Source organism: Sus scrofa, chromosome 13, assembly GCF_000003025.6.
Source record: "Sus scrofa isolate TJ Tabasco breed Duroc chromosome 13, Sscrofa11.1, whole genome shotgun sequence".
Taxonomy (NCBI): domain Eukaryota; kingdom Metazoa; phylum Chordata; class Mammalia; order Artiodactyla; family Suidae; genus Sus; species Sus scrofa.
The window spans coordinates 90,755,068-90,782,751 of record NC_010455.5 but is presented as its reverse complement, the minus strand read 5'-3'; the positions used below and the strand labels follow the sequence as shown (position 1 = coordinate 90,782,751).

At 39.4% G+C, this 27,684-nt stretch overlaps 2 protein-coding genes across 3 annotated transcripts in view; one reads left to right on the top strand and one right to left on the bottom strand.

Moving 5' to 3' along the window:
• EIF2A (eukaryotic translation initiation factor 2A) overlaps positions 1–21,299 on the bottom strand; it is a 42,822-nt gene extending 21,523 nt beyond the window's left edge. Inside the window, exons 1-6 of one of the 2 annotated variants that reach the window (XM_021069600.1) lie at positions 21,068–21,299; positions 14,001–14,070; positions 6,149–6,223; positions 2,653–2,771; positions 599–698; positions 163–245 (exon numbers count right to left, since the gene is read on the bottom strand). In XM_021069600.1, coding sequence (XP_020925259.1) covers positions 163–245; positions 599–698; positions 2,653–2,771; positions 6,149–6,223; positions 14,001–14,070; positions 21,068–21,095 — 475 coding nt within the window. In that variant the 5' untranslated portion in view covers positions 21,096–21,299. The remainder of the gene's footprint in view (positions 1–162; positions 246–598; positions 699–2,652; positions 2,772–6,148; positions 6,224–14,000; positions 14,071–21,067) is intronic. The other variant, XM_021069601.1, reaches the window with a different exon arrangement.
• Positions 21,352–25,907, top strand: SERP1 (stress associated endoplasmic reticulum protein 1). The gene is given in 3 exon segments (NM_001243260.1): positions 21,352–21,825; positions 22,109–22,184; positions 23,363–25,907. Coding segments are annotated over 3 exon segments (201 nt in total). The 5' UTR covers positions 21,352–21,741; the 3' UTR covers positions 23,404–25,907.

Here is a 27,684-nt window from a genome sequence, read left to right as displayed (position 1 = left end):
AATTTTACTAGCATTTAGATTTAGTTATTCAAATGAATTACTATAGTAGCTATTGTTAATATATTAACAGTATTTAGGAGAATCCTATGATGCCATATAAGGCAATAAAAACTGTACATATTTATAGTAAATAATAAAATTATTTCATAAATCTTTCCATACTAAAATTGTTGTTTTCAAAGAAGTGAACTTCATTGTTAACATTTCGGGCACAAAGAGTTTCATCTTCTGACCAGGATGGACACCTACAATGAAAATAAAGAACACACAAAAAATTTTAAATAGAATGTAACATCATATGTTAACATGTTAAAGTTTGTGATATGCTTAGTATTTAAGGAAAAATACTTATAAATATGATGCCAAATCAGTTACTAATAGTTTTCGTCAGCATATGTAATAGAAAACTATTTCTATTCAAATACTAAACAAAAGAAAGATCAAATTTTTACTCTATTACATTCCTACATACAAAATCCTTCAGGATCTAGATTTTGAACTAAGTTATTTCCCAAATCAGTATCAGAGAAACTAATAATATATAACAAAGAGGTTGAAAATATTTTAAGATAATTAGTATTTTCAAGCATTTATTTACCAATTTTGCATTTTTTTCTGGATGAAAGACTTCAAACATGTCCCAGTTTTCATGTCATAAAGTTGTAGGTTGGGTATCCCAGCTGCGCCATCTTTAGAAGCTGCCAGAAAAAAAAGGTTTTTTGCAGTAATTGTCTCCTAACACTAGTAAAAAGATTTTGTTCTTAGAAAAAATTTGAACAAGATTACAAAGACCAAGTAAAAGAGTTGCTTTAAGTCAACTTTGCCCTCTAGCTTTAATTATGGATTTAAGCATTCACTGCTAAAGCCATGACAATGGGATAGCTGTCTGAGCAGCTCACTATTTCTGAAATGAGTTAATTACTACAGTTTTAAAGAATACTTAAGAGATTTATTGTTTGACATGGTTTGCTGTTAAATGGATTAAACTTTTTATTATAAAAGTTGTGTCTATAAAATAAGATTTATTAGATTTTATTAGAATCCATACATCTTTTTTTTTTTTTTTTTTGCTTTTTAGGGCTGCACCTGCGGCATATGGAAGTTCCCAGGCTAGGGGTCGAATGGGAACTATAGCCACCAGCCTGCGCCACAGACACACAGCAATCAGGGATTTGAGCTCCGTCTGCAGCCTACACAGAAGCTCACTGCAATACCAGATCCTTTAACCCACTGAGCGAGGCCAGGGATCAAACCTGCATCCTCATGGATACTAGTCGGGTTTGTTACCACTGAACCGCAACAGGAACTCCCAGAATTCACCCATCTTGAAAGAACAAACTCAGGAAGTTTATAACCCAACAATGAATTATTATCACGTATTTATTCAACAGTATCCACATTATTATAAAATGTTCCTTAATTGGAGAAGAGACTTGTGGTTGCCTGATGGGAGGGGGAGGGAGTGGGAGGGATCGGGAGCTTGGGCTTATCAGTCACAACGTAGAATAGATTTACAAGGAGATCCCGCTGAATAGCATTGAGAACTATGTCTAGATACTCATGTTGCAACAGAAGAAATGGTGGGGGAAAAACTGTAATTGTAATGTATACATGTAAGGATAACCTGACCCCCTTGCTGTACAGTGGGAAAATAAAATTTAATAAAAAAAAAAAAAAAAAAAAAACATAAAATGTTCCTTAAAATAAGCCCCTATATCAGTGCCCAGTATTTTATTACTTATCTACGAAGCACAGCCATATGAAATGTTCATAATAACATATATATCTTTAAATGTGTTAGAAATGGCACACCATTTCCCACTCTTTGTCATACCAAACACATTTCTCAGATGCCATGTCTACTGTACTTCTTTCTTTTAAAATGATTAGATAAAACTTTTTTTATTTTAAAGGTCATTATTACTTTTAATTTTTGAGATCTATATCCAGTGGTTATTTACTTTCTAAATTTTCCCTTGAGCTTTTTCTCCCTTTCTCCTTAGGGCCACACCTGCAGCATACGGAAGTTCCCAGGGTAGGGGTCAAATTGGAGCTGCAACTGCCAGCCCATGCCACAGCCACAGCAATACTGGATCCTCGAGCCACATCTGTGACCTATGCAGCAGCTTGCAGCAATGTCAGATCCTTAACCCACTGAGTGAGGCCAGGAATCAAACCTGCATCCTCATGGATACTAGTCAGGTTCTTAACGCACTGAGCCAGAATGAGAATTCCAATTAATTACTTTCTTATAAAGTTATAAACCTTCTCTTTTTTTCCCCTCACTGAATTGAATTGGTCTTGTCAGAATATTTTCATGGGAGTTCCTGTCGTGGCGCAGTGGTTAACGAATCTGACTGGGAACCAAGAGGTTGTGGGTTTGATCCCTGCCCTTTCTCAGTGGGTTAACGATCCGGCATTGCAGTGAGCTGTTGTGTAGGTCGCAGACGTGGCTCGGATCCCGCGTTGCTGTGGCTCTGGTGTAGGCTGGTGGCTACAGCTCCGATTCGACCCCTAGCCTGGGAACCTCCATATGCCACGGGAGCGACCCAAGAAACGGCAAAAAGACAAAAAAAAAAATAAATAAATAAATAAAAATAATAGTTTATGTTTAAAAAAAAAAGAATATTTTCATAATTAGAAAATACTCACTAGTGTAAGGCTGCCATGTTGCCAGGATAGTGTTTTTTGGTGAGAATTCAAGGCAAACTGCCTTTGGAAGGTCGAAGGAGTGCAGTAGTTCCTTGGTAGTGACATTGATGACATTTATTCTGGTTTTAAAAGAGATTACTTCAGCAATGAATGTTATTTCACAATAGCCAGCACTAACCAAAACATTCATACTTCTTTTCAAATACAGATCACTCTAAAAGTGTTCATTTTTCATAAAAATCAATTTTCAGCTAGTTCTAGAAATATCCAATAAACACTTTAACTTAAAAAAGTGTACATTTTACCAAAAGGTCCCTATATAATCCTGGTGATGGGAAATAACATAGAATTAGCAGAAGGACACAACATATGATACCACTTTCAGCTGAAAAGGAAACAACAGAGCTTTAAGTGAACACAGAGCAAACCTATAAACAAGCTAAAACTCAAGAGAAAATGAAAAGCATACATGTATTTTTTTTTCTTTTTAGGGCCACACCTACGGCATGTGGAGGTTCCTGGGCTAGTTGTGGAATTGGAGCTACAGCTGCCGGCCTATGCCACAGCCACAGCAACACTGGATCTGCAATTTGTGGCAACGCCAGATCCTTAACCCACTGAGTGAGACCAGGAATCAAACCTGCATCCTCATGGATACTAGTCAGATTTCTAGCCCGCTAAGCCATAATAAAAACTCTGAAAAGTATATTTTTTAATTTGAGTAAATGGAAATGTAAGGAGATTTTTGATGTCTATTAAAATCTCAGAAGCAATACCCAAAAGATACTGCTGTAAGAATTATCATGGTACAGTAATGACAAAAATAACAACAATTGTATAAAAAAAAGCAATTTCTATTTTGGGGGATGGTTTATATGTACCATGTTCTGGTTTAACCACTTTACATACATTTTCTCATTTAATTCCCACAACAGCCTGATAAGATGGGTATTATCATCTCCATTTTACAAATGGTAAAACTGAAGCTTAGAAAAATTAAATGATTTGTTAACTTGCCAAGATCAGAAATGCCAGAGCAAAGCTTTGAAACTTGTTTAGACCAAATTGCTAAAAACAAACAAAAACTGTTCAACTAAAGTTTGAGGACAATGAGTTATGATAAACAGAAACTGTTAAGAATAAACAATTACTGAATATTGTTTAAAAACACATGCACATGCTTACAACTGTAGATTCTTCACAACTTATAAATGACATATTTTAGAATTACATGAAGATTTATTTTTGTTGTTGATAACCTTTAATAGTTACACTTAGTTTAATGAAGGGAGTTTATTTAAAAAAAAATTTTTTTTGGCCACAGCATGCAGCAGCTTGATATGGGATCTCAGTTCCTAGACCAGGAATTAAACCCAGGCCACAACAGTGAAAGTGCTGAGTCCTAACCACTAGACCACCAGGGAAATCCATATTTTAATTTTAAAAAGCACTTAATTTAAGGAAAAATCAGTTACAGCTTCTAACTTAACCATGAACTCAGCAAAGACCTCAATATGTTTCTCTTGCCACAGGAATAATATGTATTGTTGTGGCCACAGCACCTTAAGGAAACCAGGTATAAAAAAATATCTTTTAAAAAGATGGACACAGAGTTCCTATCGTGGCACAGCGGAAACAAATCCAACTAGGAACCATGAGGTTGCAGGTTCGATCCCTGGTCACTCTCAGTGGGTTAAGGATCCGGCGTTGCAGTGAGCTGTCGTGTAGGTTGCAGATGCAGCTTGGATCTGGCATTTCTGTGGCTCTGGCGTAGGCTGGCAGGCACAGCTCCAATTAGACCCCTAGCCTAGGAATCTCCATATGCTGCAGGTGCGGCCCTAAAAAGACAAAAAAGACAAAAAAAAAAAAAAAATTAAAAATAAGTAAAAAGATGGACACAACATGTGGGACATATTAAAAGAAATGAGTTGAATCCAACAGAAAGCAAAGTGGAGATATGATATATAAAATAATTAACTGTCACAGTGAAAACAGACTTAATAAACTCTAAGCTAAGAGTTCCTGTTGTGGTGTAGTAGGTTAAGAACCTGACTGCAGTGGCTCAGGTCGCTTCAGAAAGCGTTTGATCCCTGGCTTGGTGCAGGGGGTTAGAGGAGCCAGCACTGCCACAGCTATGGGGTGGGTGGCAGCTGCAGCTCAGATTCAATCCCTGGCCTGGGAACTTCCATATGCCATAGATGTGGCCATTAAAAAAAAAAGAAAGAAAGAAAAGTATTTAATCCAATCTGACCTAATAGTTGAAAAACCTTCGAATATATTACCACTGGGTAAGAAATATTTTACATGTACTTTCCAAATTGATATGTGCATTTTTTTCCCTTTTAAAAGAACTAAGATATTATATCTAGCTAAAAATAACAGCAAAAACAACTTCAAACCAAGCAACAAATATTCAGGCATTTTCCTGGTTCTATGAACTGAAATACAGTGACTATGGAAAATCGAAAAGAACTGGTTTTCAGGAGTTCCCGTTGTGGCTCAGCGGTTAACGAACCCGACTAGCATCCATGAGGACGCAGGTTCGATCCCTGGGTTAAGGATCCAGCATTGCTGTGAGCTGTGGTGCAGGTTGCAGACACAGCTCGGATGCCGCATTGCTGTGGCTGTGGTATAAGCCAGTGGCTACAGCTTCGTTTAGACCCCTAGCCTGGGAACCTCCATGTGCCGCAGGTACAACCCTAAAGGACAAAAAAAAAAACCAAAAAAAAAAAAAAAAAAAAAAAAGAATTGGTTCTCTAAGTGGAAATTATAAGAACTGAATCAAAATACTTAAAATACTTATTTTTTTCAAAGACCAATTTGTAATCTGATTATTTTATATAATATAGACTATACATTTGAATATTTATACTTAGATGATATGGTGTTACAATAAAACTAATAGCATTAAGTATGTTAAGTACATTAAGTTGTTACTATTTGGACAGCAAAGATATAAAGTATCTAAGATAAATACCAAAGAGAATTATTCTCTTAAGCGTTAGTGCAGAACTTAAGAAACTAATAATTAGAGTACTATTTAAAAAAAAAACCTCTCATTTTCTTCTGCATTAAATTAATTGCCTTTTGAAGTTCCCAGGCCAGGGGTTGAATTGGAAACCATAGCTGCAGCAATGCTGGATTGAACCACTGCATTGGGCCAGAGATGGAGTTTGCACTTCTGTAGCAATCCAAGCTGATGCAGTTGGGTTCTTAACCAAATACAACATGGCAGAAATTCCTTACTTGCCTTTTTTCATATGTTACTTTTCACTTCTAAGTAACTATAGAACTGAAACATGTCATGGCACATAAACAGAAACTAACAACTTTGGCGATATTCTCTGGAAGTTATGTTGAAGAGAATTCCTAACTGCATCAAGACATTAAAAGATGGACTTTATTTGATGATATCTGAAACCATGTTATTCCAATAAAACAATCATATTTTTTATTCATTGCACACACATAAAACGTTACATAAATGAACACTAACCTTTCTCCATTGCCCCAGGCAAATAAGGTCCCATCCTTACTAAAGGTATAAGCTTTGCAGTTTTTCCCAGATTCTCTGAAAATGATAAGAAAAAAAGTTTAAATTAATAAGCATTAACACTTTTCCAAAAATCCGGTTAAAAATTCAAAATTTTACTACCAATTTAATGACTGAGACTCACAAAATTTAGAAAATAATTCTAAAATGCTTTAGTATACCAAAATACTTTGTCTCTCTTAAAATGCAGTGCCAACTACCACTGTAAAGAAGGCTGGAAAATGATTTTATACCAACAAATCAATCAATCTTGTTGAATAAGAAAGAGAGCCCTCTTGGGTGAATAACTAATTTGTGTAAAAACCCCAAAATGTAAGTGAATATGGAAGTTGCTATCAGTGCTGATCTTGAGAGGGCTGAAGAATTTCAACAGAGGCTTTGTGAAGAATTTCCCAAACTACCTGCATAACAAAACAATGGTGGATAAAATACCTCAAGTGGCCAATAAGTACCCCTGGTTTGAAGGACAAAGACCTTTCATCAATTTCTCATGTATAGAGACAGAAAAAGTATAATAAAAATAAGAGAATCTTCACATTAAAATAAATGTGGACACAGGATTCTGAATAAAAACTAACCTCCGGAGGAGTTCCCATCATGACTCAGTGGAAACGAACCTGACTAGTATCCATAAGGACACAGGTTTGATCCCTGGCCTCCCTCAGTGGGTTAAGAATCCACATTGCCATGAGCTGTGCTATAGGCCGGTAGCTACAGCTCCTATTCCACCCCCAGGCCTGGGAACCTCCATATGCCGCGGGTGCGGCCCTAAAAAGAGAAAAACAAAACTGACCTGTGGAAATTGGACTTCTTAGCAATCTTCTATCAAATAATCAAAACTTTAAGTACTATATCGCTCTCCCAGTGATAATGAAGACCCAAACAGAAATGTGTGTGGGTGTGTACAGGCAGATGTCCTTACATGTAGTCACATCAGATCAGAACTCTGTGGCTAATAAATTATTTGAACTGTTAAATAATAACACTGAGAACTGACCAATACACCGCTCCTAAACTGGATACTATCTTTGCATTAATTCATTTGAAGATGACATTTGCGTTTCTGCAATCACACAATAATGGTAGCTTATCCTCAGTGTGTAGTTACTGAAACATTGTTTTTCTCTCTTTTACAATAGCCACTATGACCAACTTGTCCTCCATCCTGTACTTGTGCAACTCATTTCTGACACTTGAGGGAGAATTTTACAATTATTTAAAAAAAAATCCTACTCAAGGAGTTCCCGTAGTGGCTCAGCAGAAACAAATCTGACTGGCATCCATGAGGATGCAGGTTCAATCCCTGATCTCGTTCAGTGGATTAAGGATCCGGCATTGCAGTGGGCTGTGAGTTAGGTGGCAGACACGGCTCAGATCTAGCATTGCTGTGGCTGTGGTACAGACCAGTGGCTACAGCTCTGATTCGACTCCTAGCCTGGGAACTTCCATATGCTGTGGGTGCAGCCCTAAAAAGACAAAATAAATGAAAATAAATAAATAAATAAATAAAATCCTACTCAGGTTTTGGCCTATTATTCCGGCTTACTGAGATCTACTTATAACTTCATTTTCCCTTTTCAAAATATGTCATTCCTTATAGATGTATGTATAAACTATAAAACATCATTCTAAGCTATCACTGAGATTAATTATAAGAACATTGAAAGACCTCTCAACAAGCTCCTGTGGCTCACCAATAGTCCTTCCCTCAAACTAAAATCAACTCATTAATCAACTAACTTCACAGCTCGACCAATGACATTTCTGTCACTATCATCATTCAACCAAAAGTTTTCTCATTTCAGATAATATGCTAAAATCATGTTTATAGTACTATTCTGATATGTATGGAAATTCTACTCAGAAGGGAAATGAGATAAACTCGAAATCATTTGTTCTTACCAAGTTCATTTTGACTCTAATGACTCATTCTAGAATTATGGTTAAGAATGAAGGCACAGAGTTCCCGTCGTGGCGCAGTGGTTAATGAATCCGACTAGGAACCATGAGGTTGCGGGTTCGGTCCCTGCCCTTGCTCAGTGGGTTGACGATCCGGCGTTGCCGTGAGCTGTGGTGTAGGTTGCAGATGCGGCTCAGATCCCGTGTTGCTGTGGCTCTGGTGTAGGCCAGCAGGTACAGCTCCAATTCGACCCCTAGCCTGGGAATCTCCATATGCCTCGGGAGCGGCCCAAGAAATGGCAAAAAAGACCAAAAAAAAAAAAAAAAAGGATGAAGGCAAGCTTCCTAAACTATAGTATCTGGAATTGAAATTTTTTTTTTTTTTTGGCTTTTTTAGGGCCACACCTGCGGCATGTAGAGATTCCCAGGCTAGGGGTCGAATTGGAGCTGTACCTGCTGGCCTACACTATAGCCATGGCAAAGCGGGATCTGAGCTGCATCTGAGACCTACATCACAGCTCATGGCAACGCTGGATCCTTAACCCACTGAGCAGGCCAGGGATGGAAACTGCATCCTCATGGATGCTAGTCAGACTCATTAACCACTGAGCCATGATGGAGACTCCCAGACTTCAATTCTTTTCTTAATTTTGGCAATAGGAAAATTTTGTTTATTTCCTTCTGCTACCATCTTTTAAATGAAAACTGTCAAATATGCACAAAAATATAACCCACCCATGCACCTACCACTAAGCTTAAAATAATTATTAACTCAGGGAATATTTTCTTTAACCTACTCTCTACTTTTATATTTAATGCAAGGATATTTTAAAGCAAAACCAGATGTCTATTATTTTATTCTAACTTTCGTATGTATCTCTAACTGATTAGCATTTTTAAAAAGCATAACCACCACCATGCCACTTAAACTCATGAAATTAACAACATTTCCCCCACTATCATTTAATACCCAGTATTTGGTATCTGTCTTTTAGGAGCTCCTCAGGTTATTCTAATGTGCAGCCAAATTTAAGAATCATTCATTTAAAAGCTTGATTAGAATCAGGTTTTTAAAAATCTTCACAGAAGGCAAATACCATGTAGTTCCTACTGCAACTCACCAGCTGACACGTAAAGTCTTCTTGTTCTACTCTTAGTGATGCTGAGGTTGTACTGACTCATTATACGCCTCCTCACTCTCACCTGATCCTTCCTGATCCCAGGTGCCAGCTATTCAATGAAGCGACCTGGCCACCTCATCTCCTAAGATCACTGGTTGTCTCAGAGAGGCCAGGAATGAGGGCCACATGTCAGCATGGCTTCCATTATGCCTATTGCAGTACAGGAAGAGAAGCACTGGCATCAGATTCAACCTGAACAGGGTAAAAGAGGCTCTGGCTGCAGGCCCATCCTCTTCACAACAGACTGTTCTGAGGCACAGTTCTTCTATATAATCTCTCTGGAGAGATTTTGCATGATCAAGCAACCTGGCTGTATTTTGTGAATCTGGGGCCAGGGCACCCCACCCTATTTTTGCTTCCTCTTCTTCCTTGTCTCATTCCCTTTTCCCCCTCAATCCTGCTGCCTTGAGATTGCACAACCCAATGAAGTGCAGCACAAAAGCTTAAACATAGACTCTCATCTTCCAAAAGTGGTACTTTTCATATATTATTGTGCATACAAATCGCTGAGTATCTGGGTAAAATACAGATTTTGATTCAATAACCTGATACGTTATTTTTCTGAACTGGCTCAAAGTGATGCCAATATGGCTGGTCTTGGGACCATATTTCCTGTAACAAGGTTCTAAAGAACTAGGTCTAATAAAAAAAAATGGTCAAAAGAGTCAGACGATGTCAGCCTGATTATAAAATTCCCTATCAACAGTTCATCTAACAGTTTCAGCATCTTTTTTACCTCTTTTTTTTTCTTTTTTTTTTGACTGTAGCATGCGGTGGCTTGATGCAGGGGTTGAACACAGGCTTAAGTATTCAAAGTGCTGAGTCCTAATCACTAGACCATTAGGGAACTCCCCAGTTCCAGTACCTTTTAATGATCACTTGCCTAGATCAGTTGTTCTCAAAATGTGGTCCCAGACTTGCAGCATCAGCATTAGCTGGGAACTTATAAAAATTCTAATTCTTGGGGCCCGGCCCAGATCTAATGAATCAGAAAATCTGAAGAGGCAACAGTAACCTGTGTTTTGTTTTGTTACTCCTGGCTGAGCTCATAGCATGCAGAAATTCTCGAGCGAGGGATCAAACCTGTGCCACAGCAGTGACCAGATCCTTAACTTGCTGAGCACCAGAGAATTCCAGCAACCTGTGTTTTAACAAGCTCATAAGATATTCTGATAAATGCAGAAGTTTGAGAACCACTGAGATATGACTTCTTTAGGATTGTGAAATAGTTATTATCTAATCTCATAATTCCTCCTGTATTTATTACTGTTCTATAAAGAAGTTTTCCTCATCAAAAATTAGGTTACTCTGAAAAACAGTTTGTATGGGAAAGGCAACATAAATGCTTGATTATTTCTTTATCAATTTTCAAAGTAATGAACAAGGACCCATCAATTTCCAATGCTGTCCAATAAAATTTGGCAGGGAGGAGGATTTTTTAGGGAGTATTTATATATTTGACATGTCTTAATTCTTGTGGTGATTCTTCTTTTTTGGCTGCACTTTCGGCATATGGAGTTCCCGGGCCAGGGACTGAAACTGAGTCTCAGCTGCAACCTACCCAACAGCTTCAGCAACACTGGATCCTTAACACACTGCACCACAGTAGGAACTCCTTCTTCTTTCTCCTTCTCCTCCGTTCTTTTTTTAAGAAAAGGTAAAGTGTATTTTATTGGGACGAGGTCTGAGATCCTGCTTGAATAGCCTGTGGGAACTAGGTTATTGTGTTATTATTGTTGATCTATCCAGAGGCTGAGGAGCTGGGGAAGCTGAAATAAAAGAAACTGGGGGGGAGTTCCCTTCATGGCTCAGTGGTTAACGAACCAGACAAGGATCCATGAGGACACAGGTTCAATCCCTGTCCTCAAGTTGCTGTGAACTGTGGTGTAGGTCGAAGACACGGTTGGGATCCCAAGTTGTTGGGGCTGTGGTGTAGGCTGGCAGCTGTAGCTCCAATTTGACCCCTAGCCTGGGAACCTCCATATGTCGTGGGTACAGCCCTAAAAAACAACAACAAAAAACAAAACAAAACAAAAAAAAAAGGAGTTCCCGTTGTGGCACAGCAGAAACGAATCTGACCAGGAACCATGAGGTTGCAGGTTCCATCCTTGACCTTGCTCAGTGAGTTAAGAATCTGGCGTTGCTGTAAGCTGTGGTGTAGGTTGCAGACTCGGCTTGGATCTGGTGTTGCTACAGCTGTAGCTTCAGTTAAACCCCTAGCCTGGGAACCTCCATATGCTGCAGGTGTGGCCCTAAAAGGACAAAAGACAAAAAGAAAAAAGAAAAAAAAAGAAAGAAAGAAAGAAACTGGTAAAGTGATGATGGAGGAGGACATCCCCCCAACTCCCTCGCCACCTTTCCTTTATCCCAGCTGTTGGCTAAAAAGACTTCAGGGTGACATTCTAAATTGAAACTCAGAGTTCACCAATGATTCCTCAGCCCAGATTTTCTAACACCCCATGGTTTACCCCTCTTCACATAAAGCACTCCTTCAATGCCCTTTATTGCCCATTTCAAAGGGGTGTCAACAAGCTACTGGAGAGCAATACACATTAGTCCATCTGTTTTCACTTTGAGGTGCTACATTCAGCATATGTCTTGCAGTTCTTCTTATTGATGACTTTAAGCATCACCATTCTGTTTTGAGTTGGTGTTCTCTTGCCTTATCTGCAGTTCTAATTTAACTTGTAACCAACCAAGTTTTTCATAACAGCTCTGGTGGTACATTGCTTCTCAGTTTTGGCCAAACCCGAGAAGGTAGCATGCTCTGATCCTGAAGGCTCAAACCAGGAATATGTTCTCTGGTTTCCTGACTTGGGTCTTTCTTTTGGGTGCCTCTAGCTTCCCAAAGTCTGGCCCAATGCAAATCCATTTATTTACACAAGAGTCCACAGAGCTGTTTTACTCTCTCAAGTCAGATGCCCAAGCAACTACTTGAATGTGGAACTCACTATTCTTCTTAATGTTCAAACAGTCCTATCTAAGGCTGGTATGAATCCCTTCAGGATGAAACCTGTGACCATTTGGCAAAATCCCGTTAATCTTTTACAACTTTCTCAATTTCTGACATAAGATGCATCTGCACAATTCATACATTTTTTGTTCTATACCTGGAGTTGGACACTTTTCCAAGGAACTGATTCCTTTTGGTTAAGAATGGTGTTTAAATCTGTGAGGCAGGAGTATTTACTGCTACTAGGTTATCAATGCCTCTAGACCTTTCCAGTGGATAGAACTAGGAAGCACAAATATTTATGTGAAAGTAAATTATTAATTCATATTGATACATGCAAGTCTATGCCCCCTTCACTATTATTTTTTATTTTTATTTTTTGGTGTGCCTGTTGCGTGTGGAAATTCCAAGGTCAGGGATCAAACCCACACGACTGCAGTGACCCAAGCCACAGCAGTGACAAGTCAGATCCTTAACCTGCTTTGCCACAAGGGAACACCTTTGCTCTTATGCTGAAAACCTTGTGGCATTAGTATAATTATTTATGTTTTACCCTGCAATGGACTTAAAAGGACAATATCAATTTTCTGTTAATAATAAAACTACTGAATGCATTCAAGGATTTTGCACATCATATGGTTGTCACCAACTTAATTAAAACTAGATTCACTTGTTCCCATTTTCCATTTAAGTATTTTAGGAGCTCCCTGGTAGCTCAGTAGGTTAAGGACCTGGCCTTGTCACTGCTGTGGCACAGGTTCTATTCTTGGCTCAAGAACTTCAGCACGCCATGGGGTGTGGCCAATAAATAAATAAACAATTAAAAAATTTAAACAATTACATGGGCAAAGGCAAAACGATATATATACCAACGACCATTTACAGACTAATATCCTGCATCCTGTAATTCTCTTTCCTCCTACAGATAATCACTTTTTTTTTTCTGGCTGCACCCACAGCATGCAGAAGTTCCTGAGCCATAGCAGTGACACTGGATCCTTAACCCACTGAGCCACCAGGGAACTCCCTGATAATCACTTTTATTAGTTTTTGGTTTACCATTTCATTGTTTCTTTTTGGAAAAAATATGTATCTAGCTACATACTTACATGTATATACATATATTTTTCATATTTCTTCATTTCTTTGCCTTTTTTGTGTGTGTCTTTTTGTCGTTTAAGGGGCCACATCCACAGCATATGGAAGCTCCCAGGCTAGGGGTCAAATCTGAGCTGTAGCTGCTGGCCTATGCCACAGACACAGCAACACCAGATCTGAGCCATGTCTGTGACCTACACCATAGCTCATGGCAACGCTGGAATGTTAACCCACTGAGTGAGGCCAGGGATTGAACCTGCATCCTAATGGATGCTAGTCAGATTCATTTCCACTGAGCCACGACAGGAATTCCCTCTCTGCCTTTCTAATTCTAAAATTTAATGAAGATTATAGGCAGTGGTTCAGCTATCATATTGCAAATTTTTCCTCATTCCCTAAGACAAAATTTTTCTAAGTTGGACGCATGAACTCTACAGTGTTGTCTACACCTTTTCTTTTAAACATGCTTAAGCTATTATTTTCAAATGCGAAAATCATCTTTCTTGATAGAGAATATGCATTATTTCTGTCTTCTGTTAATATTATGATATGTCCCCAGAAACTAGCTTATCTGTTCTTTTTCTTTCTTGTTCAGAATATAACAAAAATGATTTAGATGTATTATGTAGTTCTCTGCAACATTACTTGATAAAATAAACCATACCTTGGAAACACTGTGCTTTCCGTAAAATGTGGTGGTCCGTTCACCAGGTACAGTCCTTCTGATCCTCGGACTAAAGAAAGAAAATGAAAAGAACTACCATTACTTTAAAACATTTGCGTTAAAAGGGCACATTTTCCTCATCCTTATACGTAAAATCATATATCTGCTAAGGAATAAGTAGGGAATGCAATGGAAATTTTGTGTCTCCGCAAAATCCTCACATGGGAACCCTAGGCCCAATGTGACGGTTCTTGGAGGTGGAGCCTTTTAGGGGGTATTAGATTTCAAAAGTGGAGTCCTCATGAATGGGCTTAGTTCCCTTATAAGAAGAGCACAGCTTATGCGAGGATACAACAAATTGGCAGATAAATAAGAGGGTCCTCCCCACATCCTGACTATTCTGGCACCCTGGTCTCAGACTTTCAGTCTCTGAAACTGTAAGAAATTTCTGTTTCTGTTGTTGGTAAGCTACCTAGTATGTGGTGCTTCATCACAGCAGCCTAAACTAAGACAGGAAATAGCCCTCTTATTTCTTTTTTTCTAAAACATATTCACTTAGTCTCTAAGGAGACTACTTCAATAAATCAGTGCATGTGCATTGAGATACAACATTCATATTAATATTCCTTCATTCAAATGGAAAAAAGTAATTCTGGTAGCATGTCTTCACATTATTTTCCAATCTCATTTTCAAAACATATAGATCTGGAGTTCCCATCGTGGCTCAGTGGTTAACGAATCCGACTAGGAACCATGAGGTTGCAGGTTCGATCCCTGGCCTTGCTCAGTGGGTTAGGGATCCGGTGTTGCCGTGAGCTGCGGTATAGGTTGCAGACGCGGCTCGGATCCCATGTTGCTGTGGCTCTGGCGTAGGCCAACAGCTACAGCTCCGATTTGACCTCTAGCCTGGGAACCTCCATATGCCACGGGAGCGGCTCAAGAAAAGGCAAAAAGACAAAAAAAAAAAAAAAAAAAAAAAAAAAAAAAAAAGATGGAGTTCTGATCTAAAAATGGAAGGTTAAGGAAAGCGTCCTTGACTAAGTCATTTGTGTGCCGAGATCTGAAAGATGAATAGTAGTTAACAAGCAAGAACAGTAACAAATGCAAAAACTCCATGGCAAGAGAGATGACAGCATCAGAGGAATGGAAAGAAGGCCTGTGTGGCTGGAAGGAATGGATCTGGTGAAGAAACTAGGACTCAGACCAAGCAGGATCTTGGGGCCTAAGTTAAAGCAATGGTCTGTAAACTAAGAATGGTGGCAAACTTCAAAAAGTTTCAGGCGGATTTTAAACACCAGATTTACATTCTGAAAAGGTCAAGTTGTACAGTGCAGACAGAGTGAACCAGAAGTAAGGGTAGATGTGAACAGACTACTCAAGATGGTTCTGCAGGAGTTCCACAGGAGGGATTATAGAAACCTGGACTAGGGCAGTGGATATGGAAAGCAGAAAATGAGTGTTCAATATTCCAGAGAAAAAACTGACTGGAGTTGGTGATAGGTTATTATTTTATCAGCTAGAATTCTTGCTAGCAGCAACAGTCTAAGAGCTAAAGAAAAAAGTTTTACTAAGCCCATGGCTACAGACAGTTTCACATGCAGCTTCCTTTTCTGCCAGCTATTCACAAATCTCCCACTCTTCAGCAGCAAAGCTGGTAGAGAGGGGCCATTCTTGGGTTCAACTTTGACTTCTATTTCCTTTCCCTTCACAAGGGACAGTTTCATATCGATTTTCTACCTATAAATTAACTAGCTCAATTTTCAGATATTGAAAACAAAATTTAAAGTTAGAATGAAAGTAAAAGAACTACTGACAAGATAAAAAGCTATGCACTCCTGGAGCTTCCATTCTAGTGGAGATGAAAAATGAGTAAACAAATAATTGAATGATGAGTATCTTGTTAGACATCTACAAGAATACAACCAGATACCACATTTCCTCATATACTAGACTGAGTCCACTACACTGTTGTGGATAGTTTGCCCTTGCTTGAATAGAATGGAGTCCAGCAAACTGTTTTCATATATCAAAATCTAAACTCCTCATACCACCATCTATGAGACTCTCCGTGCTAGGCATCTGGGATCTTAAAAAATGAGTCCATTGCTGCACTCAAGATAATGATTTCAAAGGAGCTCAGTCTACTGCTACGCCTTGAACAAAACACTGAAGATACTTATTCTAAAAATCTCTAATACTTTCAGAAAACATTTTATGCCAGAAAATGTTTTCCTAGAAGGTTTGAAAAGTATGACGTTTAATTCTTTAGCATCAGAAATTTTATTTTCTTTGTGGCCGCACCCACAGCATATGGAAGTTCCTATGGCAGGGATTGAATGCAAGCTGCAGCTGCAACCTATGCTGCAGCAACGCTACATACTTTAATCCACTGCACTGGGATGGGGATCAAACCTGCACCTCCACAGCAACTTGAGCCACTGCAGTCAGATTCTTAATTCGCTGCACCACATCAGAAATTCTTGTTTCTTGGCCTTTTGGCTAAGGTCAAGTACTGCATCAAAATTCTCTTACTACACAGGCAAAGCTGTGCTCTTTCTTGTCATCTGCTGCAATGATACATTATAATTTATTTATTTATTTGTCTTTTTTCCATTTCTTGGGCCGCTCCTGTGGCATATGGAGGTTCCCAGGCTAGTGGTCTAATCGGAGCTGTAGCCACCGGCCTACGCCAGAGCCACAGCAATGCCAGATCCAAGCTGCATCTGTGACCTACACCACAGCTCATGGCAACGCCGGATCCTTAACCCACTGAGCAAGGCCAGGGATTGAACCCACAACCTCATGGTTCCTAGTCAGATTCATTAACCACTGAGCCACGACAGGAATTCCAGATATACTATAATTTAGAAAAAAATAGGCCATTACTGGAAGTTGACTTGTGATGCAGTAGGTTAAGAATTGACATTGCCACAATACTACAGGAAATATTACTGAGAATTAATAAAAAATGAATTTCCCAGGAGTTCCTGTCATGGCTCAGTGGTTAATGAACCTGACTAGCAACCATGAGGACACAGGTTTGATCCCTGGCCTCGCTCAGTGAGTTAAGAATCTGGCATTGCCATGAGCTGTGGTGTAGGTAGCAGTCACAGCGCAGATCCTGTGTTGCTGTGGCTGTGGCGTAGGCCAGTGGCTACAGCTCAAAAAAAAAAAAAAAAAAAAAAAAAAAAAAGAAGTTCCCAGACTAGGGAGTTTATAGCCATCAGATTATACATTATTGTTAGGTTACATAAAATTCTGTTAGCCTAATGAGGTCCCTCCCACAAGCTGAAGTGACAATTTAACTCACTAAGAGCTCTTTCAGAATTCTCATACTCATTCTCAGTGTAGTCTTAATGAAGCCACAGTACACTTTTAAAATGTGCCCAGAGTTTCTCCTTAACCTGACAAGGGTTCTTAACCCTTAAGAACCTGACATAGTATCTGTGAGGATGTGGTTCAATCCCTGGCCTTTCTCAGTGGGCTAGGCATCTGGCATTTCTGCAAGATGCGATCTCACAGATGCAGCTTGGATCTGGTGTTGCAGTGGCTGTGCTGTAGGCTTGCAGCTGCAGCTGTGATTCAACCCCTGGCCTGGGAACCTCCATATGCCGCAAGTGTGGCCCTAAAAAGACAAAAGAAAAAAGAAAAGAAAGAAAGAAAAATCTAGGCGTTCCTGCTGTAGCACAATGGGATCGGTGGCATTTTAGAAGCACTGGGATGCAGCTTCCTATTGAGGACTGAGGATCTGGCCCAGTGCAGTGGATTGAGGATCTGGTTTGCTGTAGCTGCGGTTTGAGTTGCAACTTCGACTCTGATCTGATCCCTGGCCCCTGGCCTGGGAACTCCATATGCCCAGGGCAGCCAAAAAAAAAAAAGAAAAAAAGAAAGAAAAGAAAAGAAAGATCTAGAATGCAATCACTTTGTTTTATTAAAACAACAAATGCCAGAGTTTCACACAGAATAACTGTTTAAAAGCAAGAATTACATTAAATATGGTATCTACATAATATCTTTTTAAAACTTACTAGCCTTTCTATGTATTCACATACCATTTATTGCTCTAGGCCTGAGTTAATTGGCCTGAGAAAACTACTGGGCTTCAACAAACAACAGTCCTATGCCAGGAATATAGTGATCATTACAGTATGATACTTTTTCCAATCCCTACACCCACTAAATTGTATATATTAATTTGGGTAAATGACTCAATTTTTATTATCTCAATGATCTCAATCAACTAGGCAAGCTGATTAGACAATATGGGTTTTGTGTAACGGGCTATTGCTATTTTATCTGCCTAACATCCAGTCCCTCCCTTTTAGGAGACTTTAATTTTCCCTGGGAAATATCTAGGGGTTAGAATATAATTTGGTCTCGGCAATCAGGTTAAAAATTGACTGATTCAAAGATGAGCAAGAGCCAAGCCAAGCCAAGGACAGCTAGCCTTGAGATTGGCACAGATGTGTACTTTCCTTTGGGGCTGCTGAGATGGTTGGATGTAAACCTGGAGCTCCCAGTTAGAACATCAGCTTGAGAATACATTTAATCAAAAAGAAAGCAAGAGCCTAGGAGAAAAGAAAAACAGATTTTTGGAGTTGTGTGAACAGCTGGATGTAACAGTAGGAGCTTTAAAGTTACATGAGACTTTTTTTTTAAATCCCTTTTTCACCTGCTTTAGCTTTTTGTCATTTCCAATTAAGTGATAACTAGTAAAATTTACTAGATAATCTTCAAATTATTCACAACTCCCAAATCCCATGAGGCTAAGATTTTTGTGTTTTTTTTTTGTTTGTTTTTTTTCCAGCTGTGTCCATGGTATTTGGAAGTTCCTAGGGCAGGGATGGAACCTGCACCACAGCTATAACCAGAGCCATAGAAGTGACAATGCTGGATCCTTAACCCACTGAGCCATGAGAGAACTCCAAGTGTGTTTTTAAAAAAGGGTTTGGAAGAAAATGCATCTATTGTTGACAGAAATACCTATACTAAGAATGTTTAAAAGATTGATCAGTGTGTTCTAGTGAAAGAAAAATGGACCATGTTGTTGAATGATTGAATATAATCCTGACAGCCACTTTACTTATATGTCCAACCACTTAAGTTCTCTAAGACACTATACGAAAACACTAGAAGCAGACTGACAGATAACCTTTCACCTCTTATAACATCCTTGATTTTAAGCACTGTAAGAAAAGTGTCACTCTTAGTTAATCTGACTACAAAGAAAGTAGTTGTCCTTCATTAATTTATTCCTCCATTAAACATTGTGTCTACTGTTTACCAGACACTGTACTTGGAACTGAGAAGAAAGGGAGGAATACGCCTCTGCTCCTGCCTTTAAGGTGTTCACAGTATAGCAGGAGAGGAAAGCACCTAAACAACCAGATAATTATCCTATGTCTTAAGTGAAAAAAAAATCCAAGTATATATGAGGCACAAAAATTGCCTGGTGAGAGAATGACTACTTAGGAAAAGGAAAGACTTTACAAAGTAATGGTGTCTAAAACAAAATTTCAAAAATAAAAGGAAATCAGCCAAATCAAGAGGAAGAGGGTAGTGTTAGACTGAGGAAACAGGTTATTCAAGGGTTTTATAAGCAGTTCAGTATTGATGGGGAACAAAATAGGATGGAATGGCCAGAAATAAAATGAATGCCAAGCATGTTATAAAGGTTCTATATGCTATGCTATGCTATGCTAAGCAGGATGGAATTTAACCTTGTAAGCAGTCACTGTAAGGATTTTAAAAGGGAAGAAAAAGGATCAGATTTGCAATGTGCTAATTTTTAAATTAAAGTTCAAATAAGCATTTAGTATTCCAAAATTGAGGAACATACATGCTACCTTTATGATGCTAGAGAAACAAATTCATTTAATTATGTAATTACACTTTTTAAACAGTATGCGTCTGGCATATTATCTAACAAATTAGTATTTGATAAATGTTCTCTTTTTCTTTTAAGATCGCACCTGCAGCATATGGACGTGCCCAGGCTAGGGGTCCAATGCATCCTCACGGACACTTACATTGGGTTTTAACCCGCTGAGCCACAACAGGAACTCTGTATTTGATGGATGTTTGATGAATGAACTGTGGTAGCCAGATTGTATATGAATGGCCATGGTGTTTAGCAACAAAGATTTCAAAATGTAATGGTAAAAAGTGCAAAAGCTTTTTAAGCTTCCTTTCAAGTCTTGGGGGAAATAACCTCTTTCCTCAAAAGCAGACCACCTTTCTCTCAATTGCTTCTTTTCCCTTCCATACGTTATTAAGTTATTGGTAACTTAATTAAAGCCTTCTTTTCCCTCCCAACTCCTCTCTAAGAAGATGACGCTCATATGAGACTCCCAGCCAATCATTACTCTAATCCAGAGTCATTGCAGACATTGTCCAAGACTAAGTTTATTTTCTTCTCCAACATTATAAACTCTACTTCAGCTTCAAAACCTCAGAAATCCTGTAATATCTGAACGTTGCTACTTTATAATGCTCACTTCCACCACTCCAGACCACAGAAATCCAATGAAAGCCTACACCACCACAGGTCCACTTGCTCTACTCAGTCCTACAAATTTCATAAAGTCAAGGAGTACAGGATTTGGTATTACTTAAATTCAAATATATTTAATGTGTTTAGTTATTCTACTGGACTAAGCCATTTGTTTACTTTTTCCGCCTTATTACAGAGCTAAATGTCTGCACACTGTCAACAAAGCCTGTCGCAACCTGGTAAGCGTACGTGTTACATCAGTACTGCAGACCCAAGGCAATAAATCCCGCTAGCACTCTCTGTTCTTAAGCCCCTTCCTCTATTCCTGTAGACCTTGTAGTGTCAGGGAATAATGATGGATGGGCAATAGGGAGGGGGAATGCTGGAGCCCAGAGGCGGGGGCCTCACTTCCGATTGCCACGCTACACCAAGAAATCCAAAAGGCCCTCCAGCTCTTCTACAACCAATAAGAAAAGGTAAATCTAACTCAGAGGCTCCTTGGGTAGTCCCAGAGGGAAAAGACACAAAAAAATACTGCTCTGAAGAAGCACTCCCTTGGTTGCTCGGAACTCACCTGTCAGGAGCGGCGCGGACGGCGCCATCTTGTCCCGGGAAGAGAAACTCTTACGCCTGGGTCAGAGTTCACGAGGGCCGAACCCGGCCCCAACACGTCTCCTCCGGCGTGCAGACTACGAACTGGTGTTTCCGGGGCCACCGGCCTCGGGGCTAACTCGCTTCCGGTTGGAGAGCTTGAACGGGCACTGGCGGCTCTGGGGCTACCCTCTACGGAGCGTGAGGGGGCGGGGCTAGAGCCGGTGCGTCGGTCTTCACCCCTCCCTCTCCGTCTTCCTCGGCAGGCGGAGCCCGCCCAGTGCTGACGTTGGCAGCCGAACCCGAAGTAGTTCGAGCCGACGGGCTGCGCTGTCCGGTTGTTGCGTTGCATTTCCTTCCTCTCTCGCTCCACGCTCCAGCAGCGGCCAGAGCAGCGGCGCGAGAATATCCCGGCGGCCTGCTCTCCTCCTTCGGCGCGCCCTCTCGCTCGGCCAGCGTCGTCAGTCAGTCGTCAGTCAGTCGGTGGCCCGCGCCCGGCTAGCGCTCAGGCCCAGCGGCCAGAGCTAGCGCCCAGCCTGAGAGCCAACTCGCTCCGGCGGCGCGGGCACCGGGAGTGGAGTGTGGGTCTCGGGGGCCCTAGGGCAGGCGAGCGAGCGAGGCCGAGGGGTGACCGGGGCAGGTCGTGGCGCCGCGAAGATGGTCGCCAAGCAGCGGATCCGTATGGCTAACGAGAAGCACAGCAAGAACATCACCCAGCGCGGCAACGTCGCCAAGACCTCGGTAAGGGAAGAGCGGGCGCCCCTCTCTGTTCCGCCAAGGCCCGGGGCTCCAGGGCCGCGTCGAGCTCTCCTCCCAGACCCGGCCGACTCAGGGGCTGGAGGCCACGAGTTGGACGCTAAGTTGGGAACTCTGGGAGGTGGGTGCCGGAGCTGGGCGGCTCGGGATCGCAGGGAGACCTGTCGGGTGCGGGGACCCAGCGACCTGGCTCGGGGTGCAGGCGGTGGGATACCAGGGTCAGAGTGGGTTTTTTTGCATTGGAAACCGTGGATTTGCCTTTTTGCAGAGAAATGCTCCCGAAGAGAAGGCGTCTGTAGGACCCTGGTTATTGGCTCTCTTCATTTTTGTTGTTTGTGGTTCCGGTAAGTGTTTTGTAGCCACCATCGGGTAGGGTGTTGGATGACGGGTTCGAGATGACGTGGTGACCATCAGTGGTGAATCCTGCCGCGGAGTCTCAACCCACCTGCTGGGAGCCCCGCATAATTCTGTTTCATCTGAATCGAATTACTTGTCCCACATATGCACAGAGGGTGGTGCTCTAGAAACTTCTCCCCGCTTGATTTGCGTTCACAGAAGAGTAGAAAAGGAGGTCAGGTCCTTAGTAACGATCTAGTTGAAAGAAATGTAGACCAAAACAAGAAACAAAAACACCTCCCAGAATAAGAATTTAGAATGTTTTGCAACCTTTGTTGCAAAAGAGAAACTTAGGAACTTCATGTACATGTGGATGTTCGAACTTAATTTAACGTATTCCGTAAATCTAAGGTCTGTATGTCAAAATTGGTTACGTCTTATAAAAAAGTAAATCTGATGCAAAGAATTGATTCACTATAGAAGAAATGTAGCTGATTGACAATTTAATGTGTGAAACAAATGTTTTTAGTTTAAAAAAACGTTTGACATATGGTAGGAAAAATTAGTTATGAGCGCAGCCTTCTGTAGAAGTAGACTCTTGCCTTTGCAAATGGATTATAGAATGTCTTTCCTCCATTTATTTTATTTTAGTATGCAAGCTGTTAATACGGAAGTAATGTTTCTGTTTTCCACATTCTGACATTTTAAAGTTACTGAGATTTGTTTTAAACATTTCACTTTTCCTGTCTGCTAAACGTACCAATTGGAAGCTTTCCTGATAAATGGCCAAGAGCCAAGCAATTTACATAACCTAAAGATTACTGAATTTCAGTATTGTGAGAATGAGGAAGTGTGTATGTATAACAGGCCAAGCACACCTAATATCTAGGGTAAAACCAAAATAAGTCTATGTTAGAAAAAACCTGTTTGCTTTGGTGCTTTAATTGCTCTTTAAAAATCACTGCTTATTTGCTAACTCTTTTAGACATTTAGGATAAAATTCAGGGAAGCTGAGACTTAAAATAATTGTTTTATTAAGGTAGGCCTCTCTTCCCACTGCTATGAAGTTACATAGCATTTGCAAGTAATTATAAGAGTTTTCTTGGATTCTTGAACTTAATATTTGTCAATTACCAGGCCTATTTTATTCAAAGCATATTTTAATACTTGCTCTTTCTCTTTACAGCAATTTTCCAGATTATTCAAAGTATCAGGATGGGCATGTGAAGTGACTGACCTTAAGATGTTTCCATTCTCCTGTGAATTTTAACTTGAACTCATTCCTGATGTTTGATACCCTGGTTAAAAACAATTCAGTAAAGCATCCTGCCTCAGAATGACTTTTCATATCATCCTTCATGTGTCATTCCAAGGTTTCTTCACAAGTCATTCCAAGTTTTCTAGTCCATACCACAGTGCCTTGCAAAAGCACCACATGAATAAAGCAATAAAATTTGATTAAGCTACAGTAGTGGACCCTACTTATTCAGTCAGTAAAGAGTAAATTTTTTTTAATGTGGTTATTAGAACAGTATATAGATAATTAGGTTAAATATGTGTAGACAGGGTCTAGATTTTGTTAGCCCTAATGTGTAAATGCAATTAGCATAATTTAAAATTTGGAATCCTATGGTTTTTATATAGCTAGGCACTTTATTACTATCTCTTGAAAGCACACTCCCTTATAGGGCCATGTAACTGTCCTGTAACAAGGTGCTTATAAATGGAACAACCACAGTTAGCCTAGTTTTCCCACAATTTTTAGCACCTAAAATTTTTAAAAAGCTTCTAAATGCCTCATATAAAGGGAGATGCTTAGATCCACAATGTCTAATTTAACAGTATTATTTCTATTACACTACCTTGGATTTTGCATGAGTGAATATACTAACCTAAGATGCCGTAAGAAGACAACTTGGTTGAGCATTTTGTTCACTTTCCTTAAAAATAACCATTGTGGAATAAAGTCAGGGAAGCTTTGTCTATATCTCCATCGATTTTACCAGGATTACTTTAATATATCAAAGGGGTCTATTATGCTGGACGTTTTTGGGAGAAAATACTACTAAAAATCAATGCCTCATCAGGACATACTGTTGAGTCGAGTGTGCCATAACACATCTTAGCATGTTAATAGCACTTTTAATACCAAAAAAGGCACATCAACTGAAACGTTACACTTAGTTTGGAAATGATTTTTCTTGATTTATGATTAAAATTGTTAGGGTACTGGATACATCAGCTTAAAGTGTCATGTGAAATTAAATGGATTTCCTGATAAGGATCAGTCTTTTGTCTTCCCTTTGTTGTATGATTTTATAGGTTATGATTGATCAAACTTTCTTTTTATTAATGGTAAGGGTTAGTGATAAGGCAGGCTCTGGGTTTTCTGATACTGTTGAAAATTGCTGGTATTGGCTATTTAAATGCTTAGCCATAACTTCATAAAAAAGCCTGAGAAGTGTCTATGTGTTAATGAATTGGAAAGAAGCCCGCTTGTTTGCTTTGTTAATTGCCTCAGGATATCTCTAAAATAAGCTGTTTTAAGAGAAACAGAAGGGAAATCTACTACCTAGTTTATACACAGTGTAAACCTCAGATCTTCTGACACCCCTTAAGTATATGGGAGAATGAGGGAGAGGAGTGGTTAAAAATGTTTGGGAACTTGACTACTCTGGAATAAGAAAGGAATCAGCTGACCTTGGGCCAGCAGGTTTTTATTGTCTGCATTGTTACCTGCCTTTCTCACCCAGGAAGTCAACCAAGTACTTATTTCCCCTTTGAAACAAGTGTCTTGATTACCTAATTCTGTTTTAACTTTAAAAATGAAAGTTATTGTTCTAAATTCATAGCAGGTGCCTTATTCTTTGTTTTGAGTCAAACCATTCCATATCAGACAGAATTTCCCGTGGTTTACTATAGACAATTGGCTTTAGGATGCTGAGGTGTTTTTTTGTTGTTGGTTTTTGTTTTGTTTTTTTTTTAACGTACAATGTCTATTCATTTGGCTGGTAAATTGGTATAGTGGACAATCATTTTACATATGTAAAGTTGCATTCCCTTTGTATTTCGTATGTAATTACCAATTGAGTGCATTTTATATTAAGGATTATGCATGTTTGGGTTAATGAAAGCTATATCTTACTTGATTTATTCTTTAAAAATAAAGTTCCCTGAATATTTGATGCCTTCTAAAAGGAAATGATTTTATAGAGTTCTTATCTGAGTATACTTTTTATAGTTAATAGAAAATGATTTTAAAGAACGCTTGATGTGTTATACTTGAGTTAAAAGAAGTATCCAGAGGCACAGATTAAGTTTTATAACTAGGAATAGGTGACAAGAAAAATATATAAAAGCACAATAAATTAAATACTTTCCCACCTGGGATTTACCCTCACCTCATTGAGTCTGGTTCAAGGAAAAAGCACAGGTTTTTTTGTTTTGTTTTTTTGATCTCCCTTTCTGGGTTGAATTTTATATATCATCTAATGTTGAGCACAATGTGAGAATAAGTACTTTATTGGGGTTATCCACATTATCCAGTTACTCTGTAATTTAGCTATAATGTTTCAAGAAGTTGTCAATGATTTCATTGTACCTGTTGGGTTGTATATAATGTTGCTCAGAATAATTGAGTGGGCTTCCAAAATAGGTAAAGATTTTCATTGTAACAGAATGCATTGTAATAGGTTTTGATTTACATTAAAGAAATGTATATACTTAACTGCAAGGCCATGGCTCTTCTCACTGAGGTTCCTGAGTAGGCTATCATGTGGTACCAGATTATGTTCTTGGGTAGTTCAGCAACAAAATTCAATTATGCTTTAGCATCTGTAAAATTTAGGTCATCGTCAGATTTTCCATTTAGAAAATGTTCTGTAGTTTGATGTACCTTTACCTACCTTTTTAGTTTTTGTTTTTTTTTAATTGTTGTTTAAAAAACATGAATCACAGCCTTAAGAGGTAGGAGTTAGGTTCAATAACAAATTCTATATCACTCCCTCAGAGAAACCTTTCCTATCTAAACACAATTCCACTTTCTGTTTGTACTGCTTTTTCTTAAAGTTGAGTTAGGACAAAAATGTCCAAATTTGGAAAGAGTGCTAATGAGCAATAAAAGGCTAGAAAATGAGCTGAAGGGGAAAATTCAACTGTCTGGACTTAGATAATTCAAAGTAAATTCATATATATCACAGAATCATAAACATGTGACAAGGGAAATTTAGTCCAACTGCCTGGATTTACAGATAAGCAAAAATTTCATTTATTCAGTAACTATTGAGAAACTTATGTTCCAGCTCTGAAGATAGAGCTGTGAATACAGAGTCCCAGTACTCAGGTATCTTTCTGTCCAGTAGTGAGGAAAAAGACAATAAAATGAAAATGGCCATAGTTCTGATAAATATTTCAAAAGATAAGTAAAACCAGGTAAAAGTTGTCTGCTCTTAGAAAGCTACTTGAGGTAGAGCAGAAACTAAAACCAAGTTTTCCTGACTATACCATCTGGATACCATAGGAACAATTGCAAAACATCCACACAGAACGCTTCTGTTTTTATGAGTTCTTTGCTTCTGTATTTTCATTTTTTATTGTTTATATTTTTTTATTTTTTAGGGCTCAGCATATGGAAGATCCCAGGTTAGGAGTCAAATCAGAGCTGCAGCTGCCAGCCTACACACACCACAGCCACACAGGATCCAGCTGTATCTGCCACCTATGCCACACAGCAGGCATAGGATTGTTAACCCACTAAGCTGGGCCAGGGATCGAATCTGCATGCTTATGGGTACTACTTGGATCCGGATTCTGCTGAGCAACAAGGGGAACTTCTGCTTCTGTTTTTAGAAAAGCTAATCTTGGGAGTTCCCGTCCTGGCTCAGTGGTTAATGAATCTGACTAGGAACCATGAGGTTGCGGGTTCGATTTCTGGCCTTGCTCAGTGGGTTAAGGATCCGGCGTTGCCATGAGCTGTGGTGTGGGTTTCAGATGCGGCTTGGATCCTGCATTGCTGTGGCTCTGGGGTAGGCTGGAAGCTACATCTCCATTACACCCCTTGCCTAGGAACCTACATACACCGAGGGAGCGGCCCTAGAAAAGGCAAAAAGACAAAAACAAAAAAAACTAGTTTTTTTTTTTTCATAATGCCAAGTTGAAGAAAGACAAAGATGTCCTTTTATGGATATAATTCCTTTTGAAGAATTTGACAAATTTACTATTGGTATTTCCTATACAGCACAAAATTAACAGATCAAATCAGTAATGCTATTCACTGTAATATTTGAATACGTTTTTTTAAAAGTATTTTGGGGAGTTCTCTGGTGGCTCATAAGGTTAAGGATCTGGCATTGTCACTGCTGTGGCTGTGGTTACTGCTGTGGTGCAGGTTTGATTCCTGGCTCAGAAACTTCTGCATGCTGTGGGTATTGCCAAAAAAATTAAAATTTTGCTAAATTTTATTTCGTTTACATTTTTTAAATCTGTGATGTTGACAAATACTTTTTATTT